Here is a 25573-nt window from a genome sequence, read left to right as displayed (position 1 = left end):
CAGGAATGCCTTTTTGTCTAAATGTTAAGCTCAGGTAGTTTTAAGTCACTTGAGTAGGTGAGGCTTCAGTTGATTGGGAAAACATTAACCTACTGAACCTCATGTCACTCCTTACAGTAAATCCAGTTCAGGGTAAATGCATCTTCAAAAGAAAGCTCTTTGTTTTTTTCCTGTCAGATTCTGTAGCAGTGGACAGGTGAGCCTTCCAAGGAAGGCGAGTCTTTTGGTGGAGACGTTTTCTGAGTAACAGGAATTTGTGTTTTGAAAACATTAAGGCAAACTGAGGCATCCAGTGTTAATTGCAGTGAAGACTCTGGCAGTTCTTTGGATCACCCTGTTGCTTTTATACCATAAAATGTTCTCCACTGTAAAAACTCAGTGTCCCATGTTTCTATGTTGTTTGGAATAATGCAGGATAGTGTTAAGACTTTTATGCAAACAGCTCACTGTAGTGCCCAGTGGTGGGGGGCAGGAGATGTAACCACTTATAGCAGCCAGCACCGACCCCTCAGAGTGCTTTGTTTCCTCCTGAGCAGATCCAGGGAACTGGGTTTGCTTCTGAAAAGCTCCACAGTCCTTTAGGAAACACATGGAGTATGTCAGGTATTTTGAGAGAGGTCAGTGTTGTAGAGGAATCCCTGGCAGTGGGTGAGGCCTCTTTGGTCTGCAGCCATGGGAAATGAGGTGAAACCATTCAGAGTCCTGAATGGTTTGGTACTGAAACAGCACATTGAGGCCACAGGAGGTTTTAGCTAAAGCCTGTGAGTTTCAGGGATGTTGGTGATCAGCGTTGTTACATTTCCTGGTTTTGCTTGATCATTCTGTATGAGCTGACAAAGATTATAGCTGGAAGTTCCCGTAAAATTAGTCTTTGAATGAGGTGAGGTTTGAGAAGGTACTGCCTTCCCAGAGTCTCTCATGCATGTGCATAAAAGGAGTTACTGCTCTTCTGGAGGTACAGACACTGCTCTACTGCTGAGCCTTTCAGAGCTCCCCCAGTGCCTCTGAGAAGATAACCACGAGGAAGTGCTGACATTGACCTTTCCTTGATACAAGTTAGCAAAGCTGTTTCTGCTTTTGCATTAAGAAGAGGTGCAGGATGGACGTTCTGCGGCCCACCCTGATAAGGATTGGAGGGCGAGTATACAGGAAGACCCTCATCCAAGAGCAGACCTACCAGCAAGAGGAGGAGGAGGAGGAATTGTGTGCAGGTAAGGAGCACCATGCCAGAGGCAGCCGTGCTGCAGCCGAGATGTGCTGTGGCATCAGGGCCTCGGTAGCAGCTCTTGGGTCTATCTCTGATGTCTTGTGCTCGAGGACCTGCCTGTGTGGGGAGCAAGGGATTTGAGGGGGTGAAAAATGCTTTGCACTGGTCCCTGATGATGCTGCTGACCAAAGAGTGAGTGTAATCCCAGTCCCCTAATGTGGCTTTGAGTATCTGTGCTGCTGACTGTCGCTTATGTTTGTGAAAGATCTCCAAGAGGGGAAAAAAATGTGTTTTCTCCAGGTCCCTGAAGTGCCTTTCCTTGCGGTAGTGTGATTAATTGCAGATGTGGCAGGAGTGGAAGCTGTTTGCTGAAGATTCACTGTCCTTGCAATGTTTGCACCTCAAAAAACTGTCCTCTTACGATGTGGTTTTTGGAAAGTGTTACCAGCTTCTGGGGCAGAATTCTTCCTGTTTCGATGTGTTTTACTTTATCTTTGCGGCCTATATGTTTGTTGTAGTTCTATGTGAGTTGCTGTGGACATGGGAAATCTCAGCTGTTATTTCTAAAATGGAAAGGGTTGTGGCCATTGTGTCTTGTTTCTGCTTCCACCCTGTCTCTCAGTAGGTTGAACAATGCTTTAGTAAGCTGCCTGCCACCCAAATTCGTCCTTGTGTGTGCGTGGCAGAGGAGACAGAAACCGTACATTTGGTCCTAACGGGCAGAGCTGGATGACCCACACACGAAAGGGGCATCTGTTCCTCTGTGCTGAGGGTGTGAGAATTTCTCTGATTTTCCAAAACACTGTACCTGAACTCTTGAATCAAAACTGTCCTTGTCTGTAGTTTGCGCTCTTCCGTGATCTTAAATGCCTGCTCAGGTCTCCACGTGGGCTGATGGTTTCCACCCTGCCAGGAGAAGAGACTGTTCCCACTGGCTGGCTGCACAACTTCCAGCTGAGAGAAAATCTGAGCTGTAACTACTGTTTTTCTGTGCCTCCCAGCCTGGGGATTTAGAAGCAGTCATTATGTTTTCCAGAGCTGGTAGTCAGGTGAAATAAAAAGCAGCTGGCCGCAACAGAGAGGAGTCTGCCTCTGCCTTTCTTTGACCTTGGGAGAAGGCAGCTCTGAGACTGCTGTCCTACATAAAACTCTGCCCAACTTTACAGAGGTTGTACAAGGGATTTTTTTTCTGATAGGCCCCGGTGACTGCGCAGATGAACCCTGTGATGCCTTTGTGGTGGAAGAGACGGAGAAAGGCTTCCAGTGCAGAGTGGAGGTTCCCAGTCCGTTGTACAAGTGAGCCTCTGTGTGCTTCTAGTTTCTTTGAGTAGCTGCCAGCTGAGGAAGTGGTTGAGCACAGAGTATTTTTTTTGGAGGTCAGGGTAAGCGCCAGATCTCAAAAATGTATTCCATGTGGGTTTTAGCATCAGGGAAGGGAAACTTGGCACCGCCTTTCTAGTGCAGTTGTGCCACGCTTGACTTCTAGCCTAGCCTGTGACGGAGACAGCAGGTGGTGCTTTCTTGCTGGCAGGAGAGTTTTTGAGCATCTCTTCCCTTGAACATAAAAGCATCAGGGAGAGTGGAAGAAGGGGAGGAAGAACTGGGGTGAGCAGCCTGGCAGGGGGAGTTTGTGAAAGCTTTGAGAGAAAGCACACATGACTGGAATCGACTATTGACTCCAGTCTGATGTTTACCGGGAAGCCTGTAGTGCTCAAAGCTTTATGTAGTTATTTTTGATAGTTTTATCTGTTGAATAGTTTTACTGCAATTTAGAGAAGGAAAAGTGTTCCATTGGGTCTTTGGATGCTGGCAAATGGCTACCTTGAGCAAAGCAAAGAGCAGGAAAAGAGCCCTTAATTCTTTGTTAGCTGGGGTAATAGGAAAAAGGAATTACCCAGCTGAGGAGTAAGCTGTGGCAGGATGTACTGCTTAATCCAGTTGTGAGCCACACTTCAACATCAAGCTGTGGTCCTGGGCCGGTGACACAAGGCACCCTGGGAGCGGGTCCTGCCTGTGGAGCTCAGGCCATGTGTCCCTCAGGCAGGGGCACAGTGAGCCCGGAGGCACCTGCTGCCCACAGCCCACCAGCTCACCCGCTGGCTGCCCACTTCTGGCAAAGAGTGTCCCAGCCACACCGTGTCAGTGACTCTCTTGCACTTCTGTGCCTCCAGGTACATCATTGGGAAGAAAGGGGAAACCAAGAAGAGACTAGAAACAGAGACTCGAACCTCCATCAGCATTCCCAAGCCTGGAGTGGAAGGAGAAATCGGTGAGATTAACATGCACAAAATGGGTGTTCTCTCATCTCTTGCACAAACACACTTTGAACGGGGAGGGATTATACGAGGCATTTTTCCTTTAATTCCTGCTTCTGACATGGCACTGACTCACTTTATGGCCCTGGGAAATATCACTTCTCTCCTGGGTTAATTTTTTCTGTCTATAAATCCTTATAAAGCAGTGTAAGGCTTTTTGAGGAAAAAAATAAATCTCTTTTAGGCTTGTGAATAGTCTCACTGAGGTCACTTCTGGGTCATAAATGACTGGCTAGAGAACTTTGGTCCTGGGTGTGTTGGGATTTTTTGAATGTTGGGGTTGTTTTATTTAATAGTATAATTTTCACTAATAAGAAACTGTAGTACATACCCAGAAAAAGTTACTGTGTGGTATATTCATGCACAAAATAAACATCATCATCTGCTTTAATATGAGAAGTGTTTTGGTGACGTGGCTGCCAAGTGTTGTCACTTGATCCTGATAGTGAGAGCAGCCTCTGTTGTACTGTATGTTCCTTCTCATCACTTCCAGTGACTTAAAAAGCAAGGAGGCATTGCTCATAAGGGCCGGTGCGTGCGGGTTTGTGCCTGGGTGGGTATCCACGTGCCAGTGGGTATGCGCACTGTGGTGAAAACTGGTGCATTGGGACATTGGTGACAGAGCTGTGAGGAGTAAGTGTAAGTGGATCCAACTGTGATACTACACAGGAATGTGGTAGTACTTCTCGAGAAGTGGGTCTTGACTTCTTTCTGAGAACTGTGAAGGACTATTAGGAAGGTTGAGAGATGTTGAAAACATGTAATAATAAGGAAACCAAGAAAATTTTGCTCCTTGCAGCTCTTCCAAGCTCAAGTGTTCTCTGTTTGGTGCCTTGAAGTGCATGCACAAATGATATAGGCTACCTTGATCTTTGACAGATTTTCTTTTCTTTTCTCTTTGACTTGAAATAGTGCTCTAGAAACCTGAAGAGCCACTGAAATGATAGACTCTTTAGTTGTTTTTTCATCACCCAGAGATGACTTTCTTCAAAGAGGAGGGATACTCTTGATGACATCATCCTGTCTTTACAGAGAAAAGCACAGCTGTGTCAGGCATTTCAAGTCAAGCAGGGAGCCTAGCAAGATTCCTCAGTGCATGGTTGAGGGTTCTAATTCCTAATATTTCTTCAGTGAACCCAGGGCTGACAGCAGAGAGGTGCTGTCGTGCAGGTTTTCTTGATTCCCTCCTGGGTGAAACATCCTTACCTTCATAACATCCTCCAGCATTTAAAGTGTAAAATCATGATCCCTTTAATTACTCCTTGTTTTGCATGGGCATGGATGTCAGCAGTCTCACTGTAGTTTCACAGCAAGCAGACAGGTGTTGCTTTGTTTCCCCGCAGTGATTACAGGGCAGCATCGCAGTGGTGTCATCTCTGCCCAGACGCGGGTTGACGTCCTCCTGGACAGCTTCCGCAAGAAGCAGCCCTTCACACACTTCCTGTCCTTCGCTCTCAACCAGCCTGCCATCCAGGAGAAGTTCCTGCAGTTCAAGGAGGAAGTGTTGGAGAAGTGCTCGAAGGTAAGGATCCACGTGAGAATTAAAATCAAGTGGAAGCCCTTCTGCAGAGTGCCATTTCATTTATTGAGGCAGCTTTTTGGCGTTGACCTTGAAAGCTGCCTGCTATTCTGTTTCTTAGGAATGTATTTTTAACAGGCCTTTTGCTTAAGCTGGCAGATGTGCTGTGAATTTGTTGAGTGCTGTTGTGAAATCTTCTGGAAAATGGAATGGCTTACTTAATAAATTGTTAGTAAAAATTTTGTTCTCATCAGAGATTTTCCTAGGTAGGAGGATAGGTAAGATGCAAAAGAGGCTTGGGAGCTTTTTCGTGGGGCTTTTTGTTTTTAAAAGGAAAGACACTAAATAACATAGTGGACCTTTCTACATCTTGTGAATTTCTACCTGGCTTCACGGTTGCATAGAAATCATATACTTTTGCCTCTGCTTTGAATTCACTTTTCTTTTGGTTACTGACAGTGAAGGAAGAGGGGTGTCATTACTGGAGCTGACTTGGTAGCACATGCCATCTTGCAAATCTAATCACTTCCCTTCTTCCCCACGAGACTTTGTGCTGACAAGGCCTTCTACTTGCCTTCAGGTCTTATATTGCCAGCAGCAGAAAATAGTTAGGCATAGGGAAATGAGGGACAGAATGAAGTGAAAGCTGTGTATTCGCAGGCTTATTTTAGCTTTGACAGAAGTGGTATGTCAATGCACAGGGCTAGACTGAGGAGAGGGAATGGCGTTACTGAATTGCTGTGTCCTCTGAGTCTGCTGGCAGGACATCTCTAGGCAAAAGAGTACCTCTTTGTGGCTGCTACAGGTTGGATTTCATACACGCAGCAGGCTTTTGTGGACTAATGTTCATACTTGCATGTCTGTCACTTCTTCTTATGCCTTTTAAAGGGAAAAATAGAATGTTGCTGATAGCACAGCTTTATAAGTTTAGTTTCCTATGTCTTTGTGCTGTGGTCGTAAATTATCTGGTATCTGGCGAGATAGGAGTTCTTGTGCAAGCTTTCATGGTCACTTGCATGTCATATGTCTCATTTCCATGAGCAGAACTGAGCTGGCTTTACAGGCTTGTCTTTCCTGGCAATTCTGATTTAAGTCCCTCCTCTCCACCCAGCTGCCTATTTTCATGACAAGAGCTTTTTATCACTCGGGTTTCCACCTGATGTTAAGTGCAACTGAAACTGGCTATCAAATTGAGCAGCCACTGCAATGCCATGAGTGCCCTTTCCTGGGGCTCAGAAGGTATCACTGGCTTGATCATCTGTCCCCATTAGCCAGTGGCAGCTACCTCTACTAAAGCTCACCTTCATTAAAGGAAACACCTGAAGACAGGGTTGGGAACATCAGTCTGAGAAAGTATTGACTGGACAGAGGGTGCCAGTCCTCGATCCTCAGCATGGGCCTGGCATCATCCCTGGCCTGGTGTCAGCAGGGGCTTAGCTCCCTCTGTTGGTGTCTGGTTCCAGTCCTTGTGTGGGAACACACCAAAGTTACACGGAGAGAGGCAGCTCTTCAGGGGCTTTGTAACTTCATCATGGGGCCCCGTGAGTATCTGTACATGCTGTTGGCCCCGGACTGAGATTACAGCTTTAAGTCTGGTGTTTCTCTTGCCCTTTTTCCCTTACTACCTGGGCTTATGACTGTGATTTCACTTGACCTCCTTCAGGATCTGACCCTGCTCTGCTTGAAGCCTTGGCATCCTGGACTCAGCTTATCTGATCCTCCTTCCTCTAGTTGTCTGCCAGCATGTCCTGTGGATCTCTACTGTCCCTCCTAGCAAACCTAGACCTGCCTGCTGCCCAGGGCAGTGACCTCTGTCATCCGGTACGTTGTACTGATTTCTGGCTTCCAGGCTGCCTCAGTGTCAGGCAAATCCTTTCAGTGTCACCTCTCTGAGATGTGGCCTCTTTTATTCATCTTTGCAGCTAATGCTGTCATTCATGCTCTTGTCCTGTGTCTTTATTCCCGCAACACACTGGCCTCATGCAGGACTAGCTATTCTCCTTACAGAGCACTCATTTTTCCTGTCTGCTGGTTTGGCTGCATCTCTGCAGCCCTCCGTTGGTCCAGCCTTGACTGGTGATCTTACTCTCCAGATCCCTCCTGATCAAGCTCTGTCACATTGTTTGTCTCTTGTTCACCCTTATGTATAAGTTTGCATCCTTGGGTAGGCAGGGAGATCTGCCATCCGCTTAGTAACATGTCAGTTTGTCTTGGTGCTTTCACCAGTGTTGTCAGTCACATTCAGAAGGATCTGACTGGGAACATCTGAAAAGCTCCACGGGTTCCTTGTCCTAGGAGTCTGCAGAAACCCAAGCTTGGTCAGAGGAGTGCTGAGAGCACTGCTGACTAGGCTAGTCATGTTAATTTTTCCTCCTCCTGCCTGACTTTCTGTCTCTCCTGCAGTTTTTGTTCTGTGTCTGGACAGCACCAAGTCTTCCAAGGCTCTGCATCATAGTCAGGAATCCTGCAGCGTGGGCATGCACATGGGAATGTATTTCAGCCTAACAGTTACTTCTGACTTTCAGAAACCTCAGAGTTGAACTGTACTCAGAACCTACACCCAGGCTTGAATCCATCCACTACAGTAATAGCAATGTCTCAGAGAGAGTGTGGCACTCAAAACATAGCTGCTGCTGAGTCATCAGGGTGCTTTTGGGAATCTCCCAAAATGGTGGCATATCAGGAGCTGCCCTGTGTCAGGACACATCTACAGGTGGAGGCAGAAGATCTGGGGCTGTAGTTGCTGCTCTCCACGCTGTTGGGGCACGAGGTGCCCTGGGCTGGAAGCTGCAGGGTTGTGTTAGCACTGCTTGGTGCCCTGTGCCTCAGGAGGGCCTGAAATGTTCCTTGTGCTGCTTACATCAGCTCTAGACTTTCCATTTTTAGTTTGAAATGTGGAATTCGGTCAGTAGCAGATATCTGGGGGTTTGTATATGTATGGCCTAGTGGTACTTTGTTGTTCTGCCCTTCCTTCTCCTGGTATTAGCAGAAGTGTTCCTAGATATATTGCTGCCTGTTAGTTCAAGGAGTATATTGCAGCCCCATATGTCTCTCAATCACTTCACCAGCTGGTAATGCCACTCTAATACCACTTCATCTCACAGCAGGGTCTGCTAGAAAGCACACCAGTAATGAAAAACAGTAATTCAAAACTCTGCCTTACAGAGCAATGAGAGAGCTTATAGATTTGTCCAAAGCGACGGGATTTCTCAGGATACTTGGAGAAATCTGCCTAGGTTGCAGTGACAGGAACGACGTGCTTCTCTTCCTGGTGCAGTTTGCTGGTGCAAAATGTTGCAGATTTAGGTAAACTCCAGACTTTGGGTGAAGCTCAGTGATAGGCAAGGGAAAGGAGCAGGGGAGGCGTGTGTGTGTGTGAAATCCTCAGAAATCTGAGGATTTCTTCTGGCCATTGAACATTTGTGAAGGACTCTGTTTCTGTCTGAAGCAGTTACCATGACAACCATTCATTTATGTTTTATAGCATAGGGTTGTGTTGGTGGGTTTATGCTTTCTAACTTTTGTGTCTGTGTATGTGTCTTTTAAGACATTTTATAAGACGAACCTTGTGCTGAAATGTGAACACTTTAGGTGTCATTCACACTCTTCTATGGTGAGGGCTGCTGGGCAAGGAAGCAGGGCCGAGGGGAGGCTCTTTTGAGTCCAGTTTAATATAAATACAGGGAGATGGCTCACCTGGCCAGACTCATTATGGATATGGTGCAGTGGGAAGTCCGTATGACTGAATGACCTTGGAAGTCTCCTCACACAGTAAGTGTCAGAGTGAGAAGGAGTGAAACATCTGTCTGAGTATGCAGGTGGAAATGGGAAGAGATTTTGCAGTAATACTGCCATGAAAAATCACAGTTGTGTCTTTCAGAGCTGTGCAAACGCAGCATTTGCAGTCTGAACAGGCTGCAGATGTAACATGGAAAAGAAATATGATTGCTGTAATGTATGACAACCTGTAAATATAAAATATTGCTAATGAGATATTATATTTCGAAGTGGAGGGGACAGAAAATGGGAGGGTTTTTCAGCCTGCAGTCAGTTCTGAGGAAATGCTATTTTTCTGGCTCGCTCCTTTGTTTGTGGATCAGGGTGGGAGAGGGCATATAGCTGGCATGCAGTAGCCTGCTATTAAGGGAAAAAAACCCAAAACATAAAGCTGTCTGCAAACCCTGGAAGCTTGTAAGACATTAGAGAGGAGGCAGCCAGGGAGGAAGAGCTAAGGAGTCTGATCCTTGTCATGTTGAAGACCTGAAGTGTGTTGTGATCTGTGGTTTCCCTACTATGGAGCCCGAGATTTGGAGGTACAACATGTGTGGGCTTTGCAAAGAGAGTTGAAGACTCTGGGAAAAACCCTTTCTGTGTTCCGTTGAAAGGAAGAGAGCAAAGGTAGAAGTCTTAAGCATCAGAAAGGAGGAAAAAAGAGAATTTTTAAGGCTGAGTGAAAATGAGGAGTTGTTTTTTTGCCCTTGGCAGGTCAGTGTCAGGGAGAAGCATAAGCTAATATGGACAGTCATCACATGGATGGTGCATAGGGGGAATATTCTTCCTACCTTTCAGTACATCCTTAGAGAAACCAGCTTAAACAGATTTTTAGAGAAATGGTAGGGTTTGATTTATGCGTTTGTATCTACTGGTTAGTTGCTGTGAACACACTTTCAGATTCTCCTGTAGAATGTGAGGGTTCCCTGCTGTGCTGCCTCACCTCCCCTACTCTGGTGCTCAGCTTCCATCAAGGCTGGAAGCCACTGCTCGCCACAAGCCGCTACAACTTGTGCTATGAGGAGTGTCCACACTTCCACTGCATGGGGGAGGAAATTGGTGAAAGAGGAGCTTCTCACTAGAGGTGCTTGGGGAGTGCAGCTTAGATCCCAGTGGATCTCTCTGCCCATCTCTGCTGTCGAATCTCACTCTTCACTCCTGCTTTTATGGTTGTAGCTTGCCTCGAGAGGGCTCCTTAGGCATTTGGAAGATGTCCATAAAGGTCTAAAATCACAGTGTTGACAGGATCACATCTCTTGCTATGTGAGCAGGGTGTGATTGCTCCTTAGCAGTAGTTGTGGGCACCTGTTTCTAGGCTCCGCATTGCTATTGTCTGGCCCTGTGGGTCAGGTTGCAGGGGACTGATCCAAGGTGGCTTCCCACGAGGCGACACAGCAGCTGCTGATAGCATGTTGTAAGCTGGGATTAGTGTAAGGGGGTTCAAGCTTTGTTTGCGCCTCAGTGAGCAGCATCCAGCCGTGAAGGGCTGCTAAGATGCCTGCAGAAATCTTTCCTGTTCCCGGGAGAGCTACCTCTGACGTAGCATCTTTTTTGTGTGTGGAAGAAGTGGGATCTGCTGGCCTGTGAAAGACTCGGGGCATAAGCAGGGTTTTCAGGAGCTGTCTGAAATACCAGGGAGTAATCCAGGAAGATTATGTAGGTGTTGGCCTGCTCACTGTGCACCACTCTTGGCTGCTGATCTCCCCAGCAGCAGGAGCGTGGCGTGTGGAGGTGACGTGCCATCGCTTTGGCAGCTGTCAGCCCACACTCAGGCGTTGGAAACCTTGGGGCAGAAAAGAGGGTAGGGCTTTCGCTTTCTGACCCACAAACTACTTTCTCACTGCTGTAGATGATCTGCGGGAATACCGTCAGCTGCTTGTCCATGGCAAGTGTAAATCGAACTTTCTCCCAGTTTCTGTTACTCAAGCTATTGCTTTGTGATGGGCCAAACATTCTCAGGCTACAGGTACCGTTGGAGAAAAAAGGCTGATGGAGAGAAATCATGTCCTGTCATGCATGTGAACAGCAGGATGAATTAAAGGAAGCCGCAAGGCTTTCACCGCAGAGAGGGGAAGGTGGGGAGAAGTGAGATGGAGCCATCTCTCTCTCTCCTCGGCTCCTGATCTGCCTGGCCTAGTTAGTCTGTGCTTGTTTCACTGTGCTGAGGTTTGCAATATGCTTTGCCTCTACCAGAGTGGTATGATTTGAGGTTTCAGTCAGCAGTAATTAGCAGCAGGGGAAGGTATGTCCATGCTCTCTCTCTTCTGGGGCCCACCACGCTTTGCCAGCCTATGGTTGCTGGAGCAAGCCTCCAGCCTCTGTGTTGCAGACTGACTTATCTCTAGTGCAGCCCGTAAGAAGCTGTAAAGAAGGGTATGGCTGTTGTTACTAGGCATGAAAAATGCTGAGTTTAAACTCTGATGGGCTGAGATATTGTGGTGTTTAAACATCTGAAAGGCTTTATTTCAAACACTGAAGCACAGCTAGAAGCTTCAAAGCTATTCATCCTCAGTCAGTGGACTTTTTTTCAGGCAGAGAAAAGGCTTCAAGGGCCTGGCAAGGGGTGTTGGCTTCTTCTGGAGTTAAAAGTGGAGGTTATTTAATGCGCTGGTGGGAAGTGGCCACTAAGTGGAAATAATGGTTTTGCTATGGGTGTGTTAACCATCCTGGAGGGGTTTTATAAATGTCCTAGAACATCAGAGCAAGTTTTCTACAGCTGAATGTAACCAGTGCTCCACCTGGGAACAATTCTTCCCCAGCAACAACATGTAGCCCTTCTTATAAAGGGAATGTAAACTTACTGTAGGGCACACAGAAACAAGAGAAATGTCATTATCAGAGCTGGTGTTAGCTGTGCTTGTGTTGTGAGGTGCAGCCTGTGTTTAGGCAAGATCTGAGACCATTTAGAGCTTGTCACTACAGCTGGTTCTAGCTTTATGGGTCAAAAAGTGGACCTATCTGAAATTTTAAATCTCTGCTGCCTTGTGTGGAGTTGGTTGCTGATGGCAGCTGCCACTTTGACAGCTGTGGAAGTCTCTTCTCCAAATCCCATACAAAGCAAACACGGCTGTTCCTGCACCCTGAGTTAGAGCCTGTTGTAAGGAGGTTCCAGGCTGCTGTTGAGCAGCTCTGATGAAAAGGCAGGCAGGCAGGGAAAGGGAGCGTGCGTTTGGTAGGGGCGGTGCCTCGCCTGCCAGTCTGAGCTTACTTCCTCACAGAGCCCATGAAATTTTGTTTCTCATTTCAACTCTATGTCACTACCAACCCAGCCAGTGATGCAGAGAGATAAAAGGTTTGATGTCAGTGGCTTGGTACCTGTTCTTGGTTGTATTTATCACTCTGATGGAGAAGAGTCTGTGGATAAGACGCATATATTACCAATTGACTGATTTGTAGGATCATGGGGTCAGCAGCAGTCTGTTCCAGAACCCTGCAAAGCTTCACCTGACTCTTGGGACACTGGTGCTTCTGAATGAGCAAGAGATCCAGAAAGCACGTGACCTCCTACAGCGATGTAAAGAGGACTTTGTGGAGTAAGTGATAAAAAGGGATGTCATCACCGAGGGCATGAGTGGGGGAAAAGCAGCAAGTTGTCTTTGACAAAGGGCAATGAGGAGACTCCGTAGTCTATTTCAACACTAGAAATTTAGCAAAAAGCCTGAAACACTTCAAATGGGAGCAGTAAAAATCACCAAGCAAGTCACAAAGAATCCAACAGTATTGTACAGCTCAGCTCAGCCCCTCAGCATTCCCTGAAAACCTGCTCTGCTCATTCCTTTCCCTCACAGGCGTCCCCGTTATTTTTGCCTGAGCGGTTTCTGCTGCTGTCCCCTGCCTGCTGCAGAGGGAGGGACGAGCTCCATTACCTTCCTGCCTTTCCTGCAGTGGGCTCTTACACACTGCTTCCCTCCCACCTCAGAGCAGATGCTGAGATGTCCTTGACATGCATTTCTTGATGTGGGGAGCTGTGTGCAGGGAAGCCAGTGTGAGCCGTGTGAGTTTTAGTGTTGAGTGCTTCTCCAGGACCGGGGCTTTCTCACTGCCTGTTAACACTGAGCTGCAGATGTTAGGGCCTCCACTGTAAATGTGGTTGAGTGACACTGTAATTAGCTTATCTCTGCTCAGCTTAGAAATTGGAGATGGCCCCAGGGATTGGTTTTTATTTATTTCTGCAAAGTCTTTGCACACAAAGCAAGGATCCTTGGTGTTTATTTGTTTCTTTATTGCCTTGGTACACAAAGAATTCACCACGCTGTGCCAGCTAATATCTGTAGGAATTAATGAGTGGACAAAATTCATACCTCTGCTTTAAAATGATGGCTCTGTTTAGCTGCTGAACAGAAATGAGTTTCCAGGGGAAGGCTCTGCCTGTATTTGGGAAGTGCCAGCTTCCTTGGAAGTGAACTCAACTGAGGCAGAGAAAATATCCACTTTCCATTTCCTGGAGTGGAGGATGAGTCGACATTTGAATGTAACCTTCAGGTTGTTTCCCCTGCCACACCCAAATAAATACACTCCTGAAAATTAATTTAGGCTCCCTGCCACCCACATAAACCTTCATTAGCGTTCATTTACTTTGCTAAATGCAGGCAGTGCCAGACAAAGCTAACCGTGCCCTTGTAGCACAGGTGGCCTGTAGCAATGCGCACAGCAGCACGCCTGTGCCGTTTCCCTCCCAGTCAACGCACTGGCAGGGGAAATCATGCTCTCCTAATTCCACCCGGGGAGCTCTGCTGACAACCTCTTGGGCAAGCTGAGCAGAAGTGAGCAAGGTTAGAGCAAAGTCACACTCACATTGTTAACTCCCGTTTATTGCTTCTGCCTGCCCAGACATTCCCAGAGCTTTCCAGGAGACCTCAGCTTTGGATGAGGCAGCGGCTCTTGCTCCCAGGGAGGTGGAGGCAAGGAGGCGGCTGTGTGGAAGCACATACACTTGGCAGTGTGTTTGCAGGTGTGGGAGTGCATATTATATCCAGCACGCCTTTTCGCTCTCGCCTTCCTGCAGGAGTAGCTGGAGCTGATTTTAAAACAGGTCTATTTACTCCCAGCATTTGTAAGTGGATGTTGAAATTTAAGTTAAAACTGCATTCTGTGTGGAGTACTTTTCCCAGTGAGAGTCAAAATGCTGCAGACTTTGTGTCAGGCTTTCTTCACAGGGAAGGCAGGAACTTCTCTGGAATGAGAAGCTGGACCGTTTTCTTGCCATGGGTTTTCTGAGGTGTAAATGGAGGTCTCTGTGTGGACATGCCCTGTAAACACTGACAAGTTGACTTAATGTGCTGTCTAAAACACTGAATTGAAATTTTTTTAGGGTATCTTGAGGTGATGAGACAATAGCAGCTGTAGCCTTCCCAGCTTCAGCAATCAGGGAGCCCTTTTTGTGTTTGCGTTTTTTCAGCATGAGCAATCTGAAAGATGGAAAAGGGCATTCCTCAGTGGCATTGGCTGACCCATACAGTCTATATGATATTGAAGTCCCTCTTAACTGAAAACTTGTGTTTAACTACAGAAAAAAAATGTATTTTATGTCATTCCCTTCGTAAAATGAAATATTTAGTGTGTGCATGAGGAGTACTGTGCATTGGATTTCAAAGCAGGTGTGATCTTTTGCCTTTTAACATAGGGAATTTCTTGCATTTCAGCCAAATTGCTGGAGGCAAGCCCCTGACTGTGGAGGTGGCCGGAGTGGAGTACATGAATGATGACCCTGCCATGATGGATGTCCTCTATGCCAAAGTCCACATGAAGGATGGCTCAGACAGGTGAGTTTTCCATGCTGCTTTCTTTCATTCCTTCTCCACCTGCCATGGCATCAGTAGTGGTGTGCCAGAGAAACCCTAAAGCTGGTGGATACTGCTAGCAGTCCTTGGGCCAGCAGTCAGGGAGATGAAGACGTTCTTGTTTCCTAAACTGGCTAGGGCAGTGATGTGTTTGCTCTTTAAATCAATCAGTGGTGGTGCAGCTGAAAGCTGTCATTTGTTTCTGTAGCAGTCTGTTTGATTGAATAACGGTGTCGTGGCTCACGTGGTGATAAGATGGCCAAGGAGATGCTCCTGAGATGACTTAGACGACAGGACAACTTGGCCTCTGCTGTCTACTTCCTAACCTGCAATCCAGATTAATCTGGACAGCCTGACATATTCTGCAGCACTTAATTATTCTTAAAACCTAGTTACAGCAGAAGATGCTCAGAAAAGCATGACTTGGTTACAGAGTTGGGTTTTTTTGTGTCTATAAGCAGCCTGGAACAGGTGCTGGGTATGAAATGTCTGTCTTCTGAGCTGCTGTGTGTGAAATCTCGAAGCCTGGTTGGTGTCAGTGTGTGCATCTGTGCTGTTTGCTGCTGTGGCTGATGGCTTTAGCTCTATAACCAGCCCTGCCTGGGATGTGGAGAAGCTTCCTCCATCTCATTTTTGACAAGTACATCACCAGTGGCAGTGCTGTCTTTTCTCCTGGTGCTTTCTGGAAGACTGGTGAGATGTAAGAGCTGTTGCACGCTGTGCTGCCAATGGTGAGATGAGGGTAGAAGGGGGTAGAGGTGTAGCCAAAAGAGCTTTCTCTCCCTGAGCCTTAGCCTTCTCTTTTTGTGGCAGCACTGTCTTTTTGTCTGTTTCCATTGCTAGAGGACAGCAGGGGCTAGCAGGGGAGCACAGAGCAAGCAGGGATTGGTTGAGGGAATAAGGGACATGTTCTGGCAGCTCCTTTCCCTGAGGTCTGAGGAGACAAGGGGGGGCCTCCTGCTTAAAACCACACTTTGGAGACTGTGTTGAAGTAGGAGATCGGAAGTGGGATAAGGAAATGGGTGGGAAAATGAACATACAAGAATTGCTGGGAGGCAGTAGGATTGGAAATCTTTTCCTTTCTCAGCTCTTCCACTTTGAAGTCTCTCCTGCCCTCAAAGAGATGACGTAAAACAAACAGGGCAGGTGGAAAACCAGGACAAGCCGGAGATCAGCCAAGAGACAGAGGTGCAGGGAGAAACAAGGCAGAAGTACTCAGAAAGACAAGGTGGAGGCAGACACTGGATGACCCAAATGTCCTTCAGTGGGTTTGTAGAAAGCATCATCTGTGAGAGTTGAGGTATAGACCTTTTTCTCTCTTCTGTTCAGCTTGTGGGTTGAGATAATGATAGTTTAATAGGTAAAGCAAAAGCTGTGCACACAGGCAAAGCAAAACAAGGAATTTGTTCCCCACTTCCCGTGGGCAGGCAGGTGTTCAGCCATCTCCAGGGGAGCAGGGCTCCAGCACGAGCAATGGGGACAAAGGCCATCACTCTTAACATCCTCACTTCTTCTTCCACCAGGTTTCTATGCTGAGCATAGAAAGTCATATGGTCTGGGGTATCCCAGCTTTCCTGGCCCTGATGCTTCTCACTCACTGGTGGGACAGAGTGAGAAGCAGAAAAGGCTTTCGGTCTGTGCAAGCCCGGCTCAGTGATAATGAAAACATCCATGTGTTATCAACAGTTTTCATCACAAATCCAAAACATACCTCCATAGTAGCTACTGTATAGAAAATGAATTGTATTCCAGCCAAAACCAGTGCATTCTCCAACCCCTTGTTCCATACCACTTACATCATGCTGAAGTCTCACACTTTCTAATTTATCCTGATTAACCACTACCCTCCCTTCTCATCCTTTGGTATAATACACAGATAACATTTCCTTAGTCTATGGACCACCTCTGTAAAATGCCCAGTGATTTCCTTTAGTCCTTGCCTTTGAGCTCTATCTCAGAGTGCTGGGTGGAGTTACTGAGCACCAAAGGCAGCTCAGGACAGGTTGCTGCTGCATGTGCACTCCTTGTTAGTCTTGTCCTCCATTGGTTCAAGTAGTTCCTGCTATAGTAATTCCTGTAACACGCAACTCAAATCATGGGGCACAACCATTTAAAGGTTTTTCCATTACAGTCTTCACCCCTGGTCTGTTTGGGCCAGGTTATAGGGTTTAACATTGTGATGGACTCCTCCCTTTGCTTCTGGTCTGGCTAACAACAAAGAGTTCCTGCCATATTTATTCCTATAAAGACACAGCTCCAAGCCTGGGCTACAGCCATTTCCATTCCAGTCTCTACCCGTGGTCCCTTTGGGCCAGACCATTGGGTTTAACATTGCAAGGAACTCCCCACGTTGTCCCTGCTCTGGCTTGGGCTTACCCACAGGCTGCAGTCCCTTAGTAGTGTACCTGCTCCAACTGCAGCCTTATCTATGGGCTACAGTCTCTCCAGGGCTACATTTACTGGACCATAGACTTATCCACAGCCACAACTGCTTTGAGTTGGGCCTGTTGTGGCCTTGTCCACAGGCCATGCCTTCAGAGGTACCTTCTCCAGCATGGCCTTGCCCACAGCCACAGTCCCTTCCACGAGACCTGGACAGGCTGGAGGGCTGGGCCGGGAGAAATCTGAAATTCAGTAAGGGCAAGTGTAGAGTCTTGCATCTGGGAAAGAAAAACCCCATGTACCAGTACAGGCTGGGGAATGAGTTCAAGAGTAGTGTAGGGGAAAGGGACCTGGGGGTCTTGGTGAACAGCAGGATGACCATGAGCCAGCAATGTGCACTTGTAGCCAAGAAGGCCAATGGCAACCTGGGGTGTATTAGAAAGGGTGTGGGCAGGAGGTTGAGAGAGATTTTCCTCCTCCTCTACTCTGCCCTCGTGAGGCCACATCTGGAATATTGTGTCCAGTTCTGGGCCCCTCAGTTCAAGGACAGGGTCAGCACAGGGCCACCAAGATGATGAAAGGAATGGAGCATCTCCCTAATAACGAAAGGCAGAGGGAGCTGGGGCTCTTCAGCTTGGAGAAGAGGAGACTGAGGGGTGACCTCATTAATGTCTGCAGATATGTAAAGGGTGGGTGACAGAAGGATGGAGCCAGGCTGTTCTCAGTGATGTCCAATGATAGGACAAGGGGCAACGGGTACAAGCTGGAACATAAGAGGTTCCAAAGGAATACAAGGAAGAATTTCTTCAGTGTGAGGGTGAGGGAGCACTGGAACAGGCTGCCCAGATGGGTTGTAGAGTCTCCTCCTCTGGGGACATTCAAAACTCACCTGGCTGAGTTCCTGTGTGACCTACTCTAGGTGGTCCTGCTCTGGCAGAGGGTTGGACTAGGTGATCTTTCGAGGTCCCTTCCAGCCCTTGAGATTCTGTGATTCAGGAATAAACCTGCTCCAACATGTCCATGCCCATGGCTGCAGTCCCTTCAGGGCTGTGCCTGCTCTGTTGTGGGCTTATCTGTGGCCACACACTTTGAGGTGCTCTGTCATGAACTTACATTCAGCCACTGATGCTTCCAGGTGTACCTGCCCCAGCATGGACTCATCCTCAGGCCACAATCTCTACTGTGTCACAGACATAACCACGGCCACAGACACAGAGTTGTACTTGCTGTGGCTTGGCCTTGTCCACGGCCACAGATGCTTTGGGGTGTCCTGCTCCCACGTGGGCTCATCACAGGTGACAGTCCCTTTGACTGGAGTTCACATTGGAGCTGCAGCCTGTGGGATGCAGCAGCACAGTTCTGACAGCCGTGCCCTGGCCATCTGCCAGCCCAGGCACATCGCCATGGCTGCTATTACAATGTTCCCAGCACAGCAGAGTGAGATGATCAGCAGCACAGCAAGCAGTGAAAGCAAAAAGCAGCCACTAACGAGCACTAGACACTAATTTACAGCAAGGCAGGCAAAGCCCATGGTAAGCACGGGAGCCTGCCAATTAGTTGAACAGCAATAACAGCTATAAAGTCCATCTAGCACATTCCACTGCAGCCCATCGTTATCTCAAACCCTTTGAGCCCCACGTTGGTTGCCAAAAAGGACTGTCAGGGTTTAACCCCAGCCAGCAACTCGGCCCCTCACTCACCCACCCCCAGTAGGATGAGAGAATCAGAAGGGTAAAAGTGAGAAAACTCGTGTTGAGATAAAGACAGTTCCATAGGTAAAGCAAAAGCCACACACATGAGTAAAGCAAAACAAGGAATTCATTCCCCACTTCCCATGGGCAGGCAGGTGTTCTGCTCAGCCATCCCCAGGGAAACAGGGCTCCAGCACTTGTCAAGACTTGGGAAGACAAACGCCATCAATCTGAATGTGCTCCCCCTCTTCTTTCTTCTTCCCCTGGCTTTCTGTGCTAAGCATAGAAAGTCATAAGTTGAGAGATATCCCCAGGGTCAGTTGGGGTGGGCTGTCCCATCCCTTCCCAACTTCTTGTGCACCCCTAGTCCACTCGCTGGTGGGGTGAGAAGCAACAAAGCCCTTCACTCTGTGCTGGCCCTGCTCGGCTGTAACAAAAACATCCCCGTGTTATCAACACTGTCTTCAGCACAAATCCAGGACTTAGCCCACAGTAGCTGCTGTGAAGAAAATTAACTCCACCCCATCCAAAACCAACACACTGGCCCAGGCTGGTCCTTCTCTCACCTGCACATTAATTCACCTGGCACTTATCCACTCATGTAGCTCCTTAACTGTTAGCAAGCATCTAGAAAACATTTCACTTTGCAGAGGGGAAGGAAGGTATTTTTGTGTTGATGGGGAGCCATGAAAGCTTCTTTTGCGTCTTTTGAGGTTCCAGCAGGCACAACGTTGGACAAATGGTGATTATAAAGGGGGGACAAATGATGATTCCTCCAGAGAACTCTGCTTTGTTTTCTGGTCTGCTGGACAGATCATTGCTGAGGAGCTCAATGCACATGTTGCCTGCTAAAAGCTGCTGTGCTTTGCTGAGACTAAAAAGGAAACTGGGTAGAAAGCAGAGTTTCTCAGCTGCAAGGCCAATACCAGAGGAGAACAGCAGCCTCGTGGTTTGCTGTGCTGGATCAGACTGCTGCAGCCCACTGGAGAGAGGTGTGTACCTTCCTGTCTTATGGAAGATGTCATGCTAGCTTTCTGTAGTTCCAGCATGGCTGAGGAGTGGAGTTCCTTCCTGATCTTTGAAAGATCTCCATCAGCTTAAGCTATAAAAGCAGGAGATTTGATTTACCCTGACTTAGCTTGCATAACTGCAGACAGAATTAGGGGTTGGCAAGCCCTTCTGCACATATAACGGCTCAGACTGGGAGAGGGATCGTGCTCTGATGCCTCCCACATGGCAAATCATTTCCATTATAATTCATTCTAATTTGGTTTATTTCCTTGATTAACTTTATAACGTAATAAAGCACCATTTTCACTTGGGCTATTCTCTGTTAATTTGTTTTAGTATTGTCTGTAATGATACTCATTTAATCTTTGTCATTGCTAATTTTAAAAATCACTGATATAAAGCCAGAGAGTGGTAGAAAACCATGAAAGTTGGTAGTTTGAGAGTCTTGAAATGGTCACATGGTGGCTGGTGGCCCGTGAGGGGCATTGCAGAACTGGCAGAGGGATAGGAGCTGGCATCCCAAGCGTGGCAGCCCTGGGCACGGGGGCCCAGCCTCACAGAGGCCACGCTCTGCCTCTCCCACTGTGGCTGAGACACCAAAGCGGTGGGAGCTGGCGGAGCAGAAAGCTGTCTGATCCCTTGGGTGCAGTGAGAAAAGCCCAGATTCCTCTGCATAGGGTAATACCCTCTTGCCCTGCTTTCAGGAGTGGGAAGCTTTTGTTCTAGCACATTTTTACTGCTTTTGGTAAGGCTGCAGAAATTTTGTGGGGAACAGCAGCAGATTGGAAGTTTCTTCAGCTCTTTAGACACGGGATATGTGAGCACACTGCTCTGATCACCTGCCTGCTCCTGCTGCCTGTCCTTGGACAGGGCTGCCTGCAGAGCTGGCCGCTACGGCCGCTTTCACCCTACCTGAGGCCAGGCAAGAAGGTGGCAGTGAGTCCTCTGATTCTGCTTGCTGAGTAGCTTCAGTCTTCACTAGATGTGGTGTCTGGGTTTGTGCTCCCTTGTCACTACTGACTGGCTTTGCTTCTTTGTGGCCAATGTGCTGCACAGCCATGGTCCCCGAGCAGAGCAGGTCCTGCAGGAGTCAAGGTGCCGAAGTGCAGATTTTAGCATTTGTAAGGAGAGTTACATTGTGCTTCCTGGCAGTAGAAAGATGCATCCTTCAGGTCCCAATAACATCTGTCACTGCGAACAAGCTCTCTGCTATGCTAAATCTGTCCTTCTTGATGGAATATTTGCAGCACTGAGGAAGCTTTGCAAAACAGCCGGAACTTTTTGCATTAGAGCTGAATCCTGATGGCTTTCCATCAGAGACTAGCTCCCTTTCCCCGTGTGCGTGCAGAGACTTCATTTCACACATGCTGCCCTCCCTGGCTGAGAAGCTGACAGTGCAGGGATTTCTTCTTGGCTCACACAGCTCTGTTCTTTCTCTTTTTGTCTTCCCAGGTTGCAGGCGATCGCCGGTCAGCTGGTGGAGCGGTTTGTGGCCTCTGGCCTGATGCTTAAAGAATGGGATAGGGTGAAATTGCATGCTACGGTCATGAACACTCTCTTCAGGAAAGATCCAAGTGGTGTGTATCCCTCATCCTCACTGATAAATGCATTTAAGATAGTACTTCTGAATGGAAAAATGCTTTTGATGGCTTTTATGGGTTTTTTTTTTAATGTTGTGATTTTTAGTTGGTCTCAAAAATACATCCAAGGCTGAGAGGGGATGTCAGCAGGTAAAACCCCGGAGAAAATGGAAAGCAATCAGCAGGGCTGCAGAAGGCATGCATGCTTTGGGCACTTTCTGGAGCTTTTTTGAGATTCTTTGTTGTAGCTTCAGAGATATTGTTGCCCAGTTGGCACAGAGGGTCTGGCCCAGAGAGGAACATGTTCAAGTACTGTCTGAGGTCTTGGGCTCTCTGTGCCCCAATATTAAATTGAAATACAGTAACAGCTCGATACACTGTGCTGACCTTTAAACAAGATGAAAGCATGATTCTCTTTGGTCAAGTTAAAGATTGACCCTTGATTGAGGAATGTGTTTTTTGTTAAATCCAATTCAGATGGCTACAAGGCGAAATATGAGCTCTGAGTGTGTAGTGTCTGTTGTGTCTGACAAAAGATGGGCTGCTCTAGCAGCCCATAGCATCGTTCTTATCACGTTGCTTTATAAACCAGTCTCAGATGCATCCTATTTTCAGGAGTAGCAGTGTATTACACAGCCTTGTTCTCCGTGTGCAAGCATGCATGTGCTTTGATTTGTCGTTTGTGAGCATTAACAGCATTACACTGAAGCTTTTCAGAGCTTCCTCTGGCACAGTGGCCTCTCTGAGTTGCTGTATGGACAGTAATATCAGCAGATGGTTTGTGTTACAGTTTTTTGTGCACCTAAGTCAGATAAGCATACTCAGGTAGTAGAAACCCTGAAGAGAATGGTGCTTAGTGCTCTCAAACTGAGCCCTGAAAATTGGAGGAAATGGGAGCCTGACATGCTGGTGTGGCTCCCTGTGAGGGGAGGCCGAGGGGCAGCTGTGCCTGACATTCCCAGTCTGTGTTCCGAGCAGCCCTGGGAGGCACACGAGGCATTCAGACACAATCGTGAGAGCATTACACCAAGAGCCAGGGAAGTCACTTTATATTCAATACAGGATTTGAATGGCATGCAAGGTGTGAGTGGGGCTTCATCATTAATGCTGGAGATGAAAAAGAAATATTGAATATATTCACGGAGTGAGGCAGAGGTCCCGTGGAAAGAACAGATCATGTACTTGGGGATTATATAAAAATCCAGACATGCTTTGAGGAAATGGGTCTAAGACACAGGCATTTGGCAGTTGCTGTAGGCCCAGGTTGCTGTTCTCAATGTCTATGTGTGTGGCTGCGTGCCCACCCCGCAGCAACATCCACACCACATGTAGGTGCTTCACGGCACGGGCAGCAGAGGTTGGCACAGGGCTGCCCGCAGCCTGCTCAGTGCGCAGGCTGTCGTTTGGTGCTACTCCAGGTGGTGCACACGGTGCTCACCCTCACACTGGCAGGATGTGGCGTTAAAATCAGCCAGAGAATCACCCTAGCAGTACCTGTGATTTAGGGTCTTTCCTCCACGTAATGTATGTGATCCCCAGAGAGGCACCAATTCCTGCATATTCAGCCTTGTTCTCTTTAAAATCCTAGTGGACGTGGGTTTTTTTGCACTAAGATCTGGGCAAAGATCGTTTTATTAGCTGGCAGCTGACTTTGGGGAGGGAGAGAGTGGGGGGTGAAGTACAGCACACACAGTTCTCCCATCTGAAGCTCATTCTGGCGGTGGCTTTTCTCTTTACAGCTGAAGAGCGAAACGCTACAATGACTGGTAAAGCATCCTTCAAGGAACGGGAATCGTTTAACGGCCGAAATATCCTCCAGGTCGGTATGAAACAATTAGGGAAATGGAGCCAGCGGTAGATATTGTGTAGCCAAAAGAGGTTGAAACACCTCTTCAAGGCTGCTTTTGTCTTAGGCTTATGGGATCTCCTAGGGGGAGAAAATCTGTTTAGAAAATAAACAATCCAGATCACTTGTAATTGGGAGCATTACAGTATTTAGCAGAAGCGTTCTTAAAGCTGGTGAGGCTCAGATCAGGAGTGTGTAGCACGAATGCTAAGTGGGTGTTCATGTTGTCGTTTACTTCATTCGTGTTTTACCCATGAGACTTGGGCTCGTGTGGATTCTCAGCCCACCAGGGAGGAGTACTTTGTTGCTCTTGTTCTACTCATATATATTTATGAAACTGAAACTGACTGTCATTGCACTTACTCTTTTCTTCTTGTTTTTTTAATCTCTGCTATTGATTTGCGTGGTTTTACTCCAGAAAAAATAGCTGATAGCAATAGAGAGTTCCACCAGCCAGGATCTGAGGGCTTTGGCAGTGATCTAGAGGGTAGGAAGAAAGATTCTCTGCACTCTGGAGGTGTGGATACAGCTTGAAGGGGAGTATTCTGCGGCCTCCCGAGCTCTGCCAGCCAGACTTGAAGCTGCAGGCAGCCCTTGCTTCTGCTCCAGATGGCCGTGGCAGACTGATGCTGTGGTGCTTGGCAAGTGTCTATAGAGAAAAGATGAGCATGAAAGAGTTGAAATGGAAAACAAGGCTGGGTTGTAAGCAAATTTGCAACCCTCATCGTGTGAAGGGTTTTGTTGCAGGCAGCTATGATAAGAGGGAGATGGGACAATGCATGAATACGTTTGGGAACTGAGAGAAGATATTCTGGCAACAATGAGATATGAAAGAGGATGCAGGCTGAGTGGGAACTGGACAACCCAGAGGACGAGACTTTTAGAGGAGGGAAAAGGCACGCTTTGTTTGTATTTGCAAACAAATTTTGCTGTATTGTGTGTTGGGCACTGGATGCGGGGGGATGTGAAGGCAGGGAGTGGAACTGATTGATCTCCTCTGCACAGAGGACAAACAAAGGGACAAAATTAGGTTAAGCTCTTGTTGTCCTCAAACGGTCTGTGCAAGCGCAGTATCATGACTCAGCGTCGCCACATGTTGAGCGTTTGGTGTGAGACTGCAGTATTGCAAACTGAAGCAGGAAAGCCACACACCAGGTCCCTCTCTGACTGGGATCTGTAGAGTTTCAGTTAGCTCCTGGTGCTTGGCTCCAGGGAAGAGAAGGAGGGATGTGTTGGGAGCCCTGAGCGCCTGTAGGGGCTCGGCTTTTGTGCCACACACCCACCTTTTGGTTTTGCCCTTTTCTCCTTCTTCTTGCGCTTGTTAAACTTGTCTTCAGACTTTAGAGAGAAATAGTCATCCATAGTGATCCTCACCCAAACCCGTGTAGGATGGGGAAGGCATTAACCGTGCTCCCTCTACTGGTCACGCTGTTTGTGGCACGTACTGCAGGGTCTTGTGGCATGCGGCGCTGAGAAATGCCACTGCCCCACCTCAGATGGCTACTTCTTCATCCTTGATGCTCTCTGAAATATGAGCCGATGCATTTTGAAAGCTCCTAATTGATTTTTTACTGATGTAGCCAAAAGAGCTGCTGGCTGTTTGGACTGTTGATAATTACTTCACAAAGCACGTCTTGCTGCAAGAAATGTCATCCTTCTCCCCCCACCTCCACTACATTCCCTAACCTGCTCGCTTCGTATTTCCCTTTGGTCTCCCACGTGCCTGCAGCAGAACGCCCGTTGGCATTAATTAATTACATGAGTCATAAATAGCTCCAGGCTTCTTACCGGAGGAGCCCAGCCTCAGCCAGCCACTGATGCATTCTAGCATGACCTTGCAAGGATGCGCTGCTTCCCTCCCAGCCCCCTTTTTATAGACATTATTTATCTTCTGCTCGGGGAAGCTGCCCTCTCGCAAAGTGGCTTCATTAACTTTTGCAAGAGGATCTAAACGCCGGGCTATTAATGAACACGGCTGCAGTTAGGCAGGCTGCCTCGTGGGCACAGCCACGTGCCGGGCCTGTGTTTCGGGCGGTGGGACTCTGCAGTAGCTGTGTCGGGTGGCCCAGTTCCCAAAAGCCGACAGCACACTGCTACTGGGAGGAGGGCATCGAGTGGGAAAACTCGGGTCTCGCCGCTCTCCTTCCCATTGCGCAGCTACAGCCAGTGCTGTGGGGCCAAAGGCTTTGCCCAGTGGAGGGCGGGACCTGAGCTGTCAGAGCATGATGGAGCTGCCTTGGCCCTGGGGTTCTGAGGCTTCCCGTGGCCAGAGGGTAAGGGGGTGTGTGCAGATGCACTGGCAGCACATGTTTGCTGATAGCATGCCTGTGTTACCCCAGGCTCCAGCTGGTATTTTGCTTTCAGCCCAACTAATCTGAATTGTATTTAATAATCCTTTGTTCTACTCGTTCCGTGGAGTTAAACACACACTCCTGTTTGTGCTAATAGAGGTCGGTACCTTCCCACACTGC

General features: G+C 47.8%; 1 protein-coding gene across 1 annotated transcript in view; it reads left to right on the top strand.

Annotated features, from left to right (window-relative positions):
* ASCC1 (activating signal cointegrator 1 complex subunit 1) overlaps positions 1-25573 on the top strand; it is a 41002-nt gene that overhangs the window by 744 nt on the left and 14685 nt on the right. The window contains exons 2-9 of the mRNA XM_062001325.1: positions 1088-1211; positions 2404-2503; positions 3379-3476; positions 4866-5044; positions 12209-12345; positions 14455-14574; positions 21129-21253; positions 22996-23075. Coding sequence (XP_061857309.1) covers positions 1100-1211; positions 2404-2503; positions 3379-3476; positions 4866-5044; positions 12209-12345; positions 14455-14574; positions 21129-21253; positions 22996-23075 — 951 coding nt within the window. The 5' untranslated portion in view covers positions 1088-1099. The remainder of the gene's footprint in view (positions 1-1087; positions 1212-2403; positions 2504-3378; positions 3477-4865; positions 5045-12208; positions 12346-14454; positions 14575-21128; positions 21254-22995; positions 23076-25573) is intronic.

The sequence above is a fragment of the Colius striatus genome, chromosome 8, assembly GCF_028858725.1.
Source record: "Colius striatus isolate bColStr4 chromosome 8, bColStr4.1.hap1, whole genome shotgun sequence".
In the NCBI taxonomy this organism is placed as follows: Eukaryota; Metazoa; Chordata; class Aves; order Coliiformes; family Coliidae; genus Colius; species Colius striatus.
Note: the sequence above shows the minus strand (reverse complement) of the source record. Positions and strands in the feature narration are given on the sequence as shown.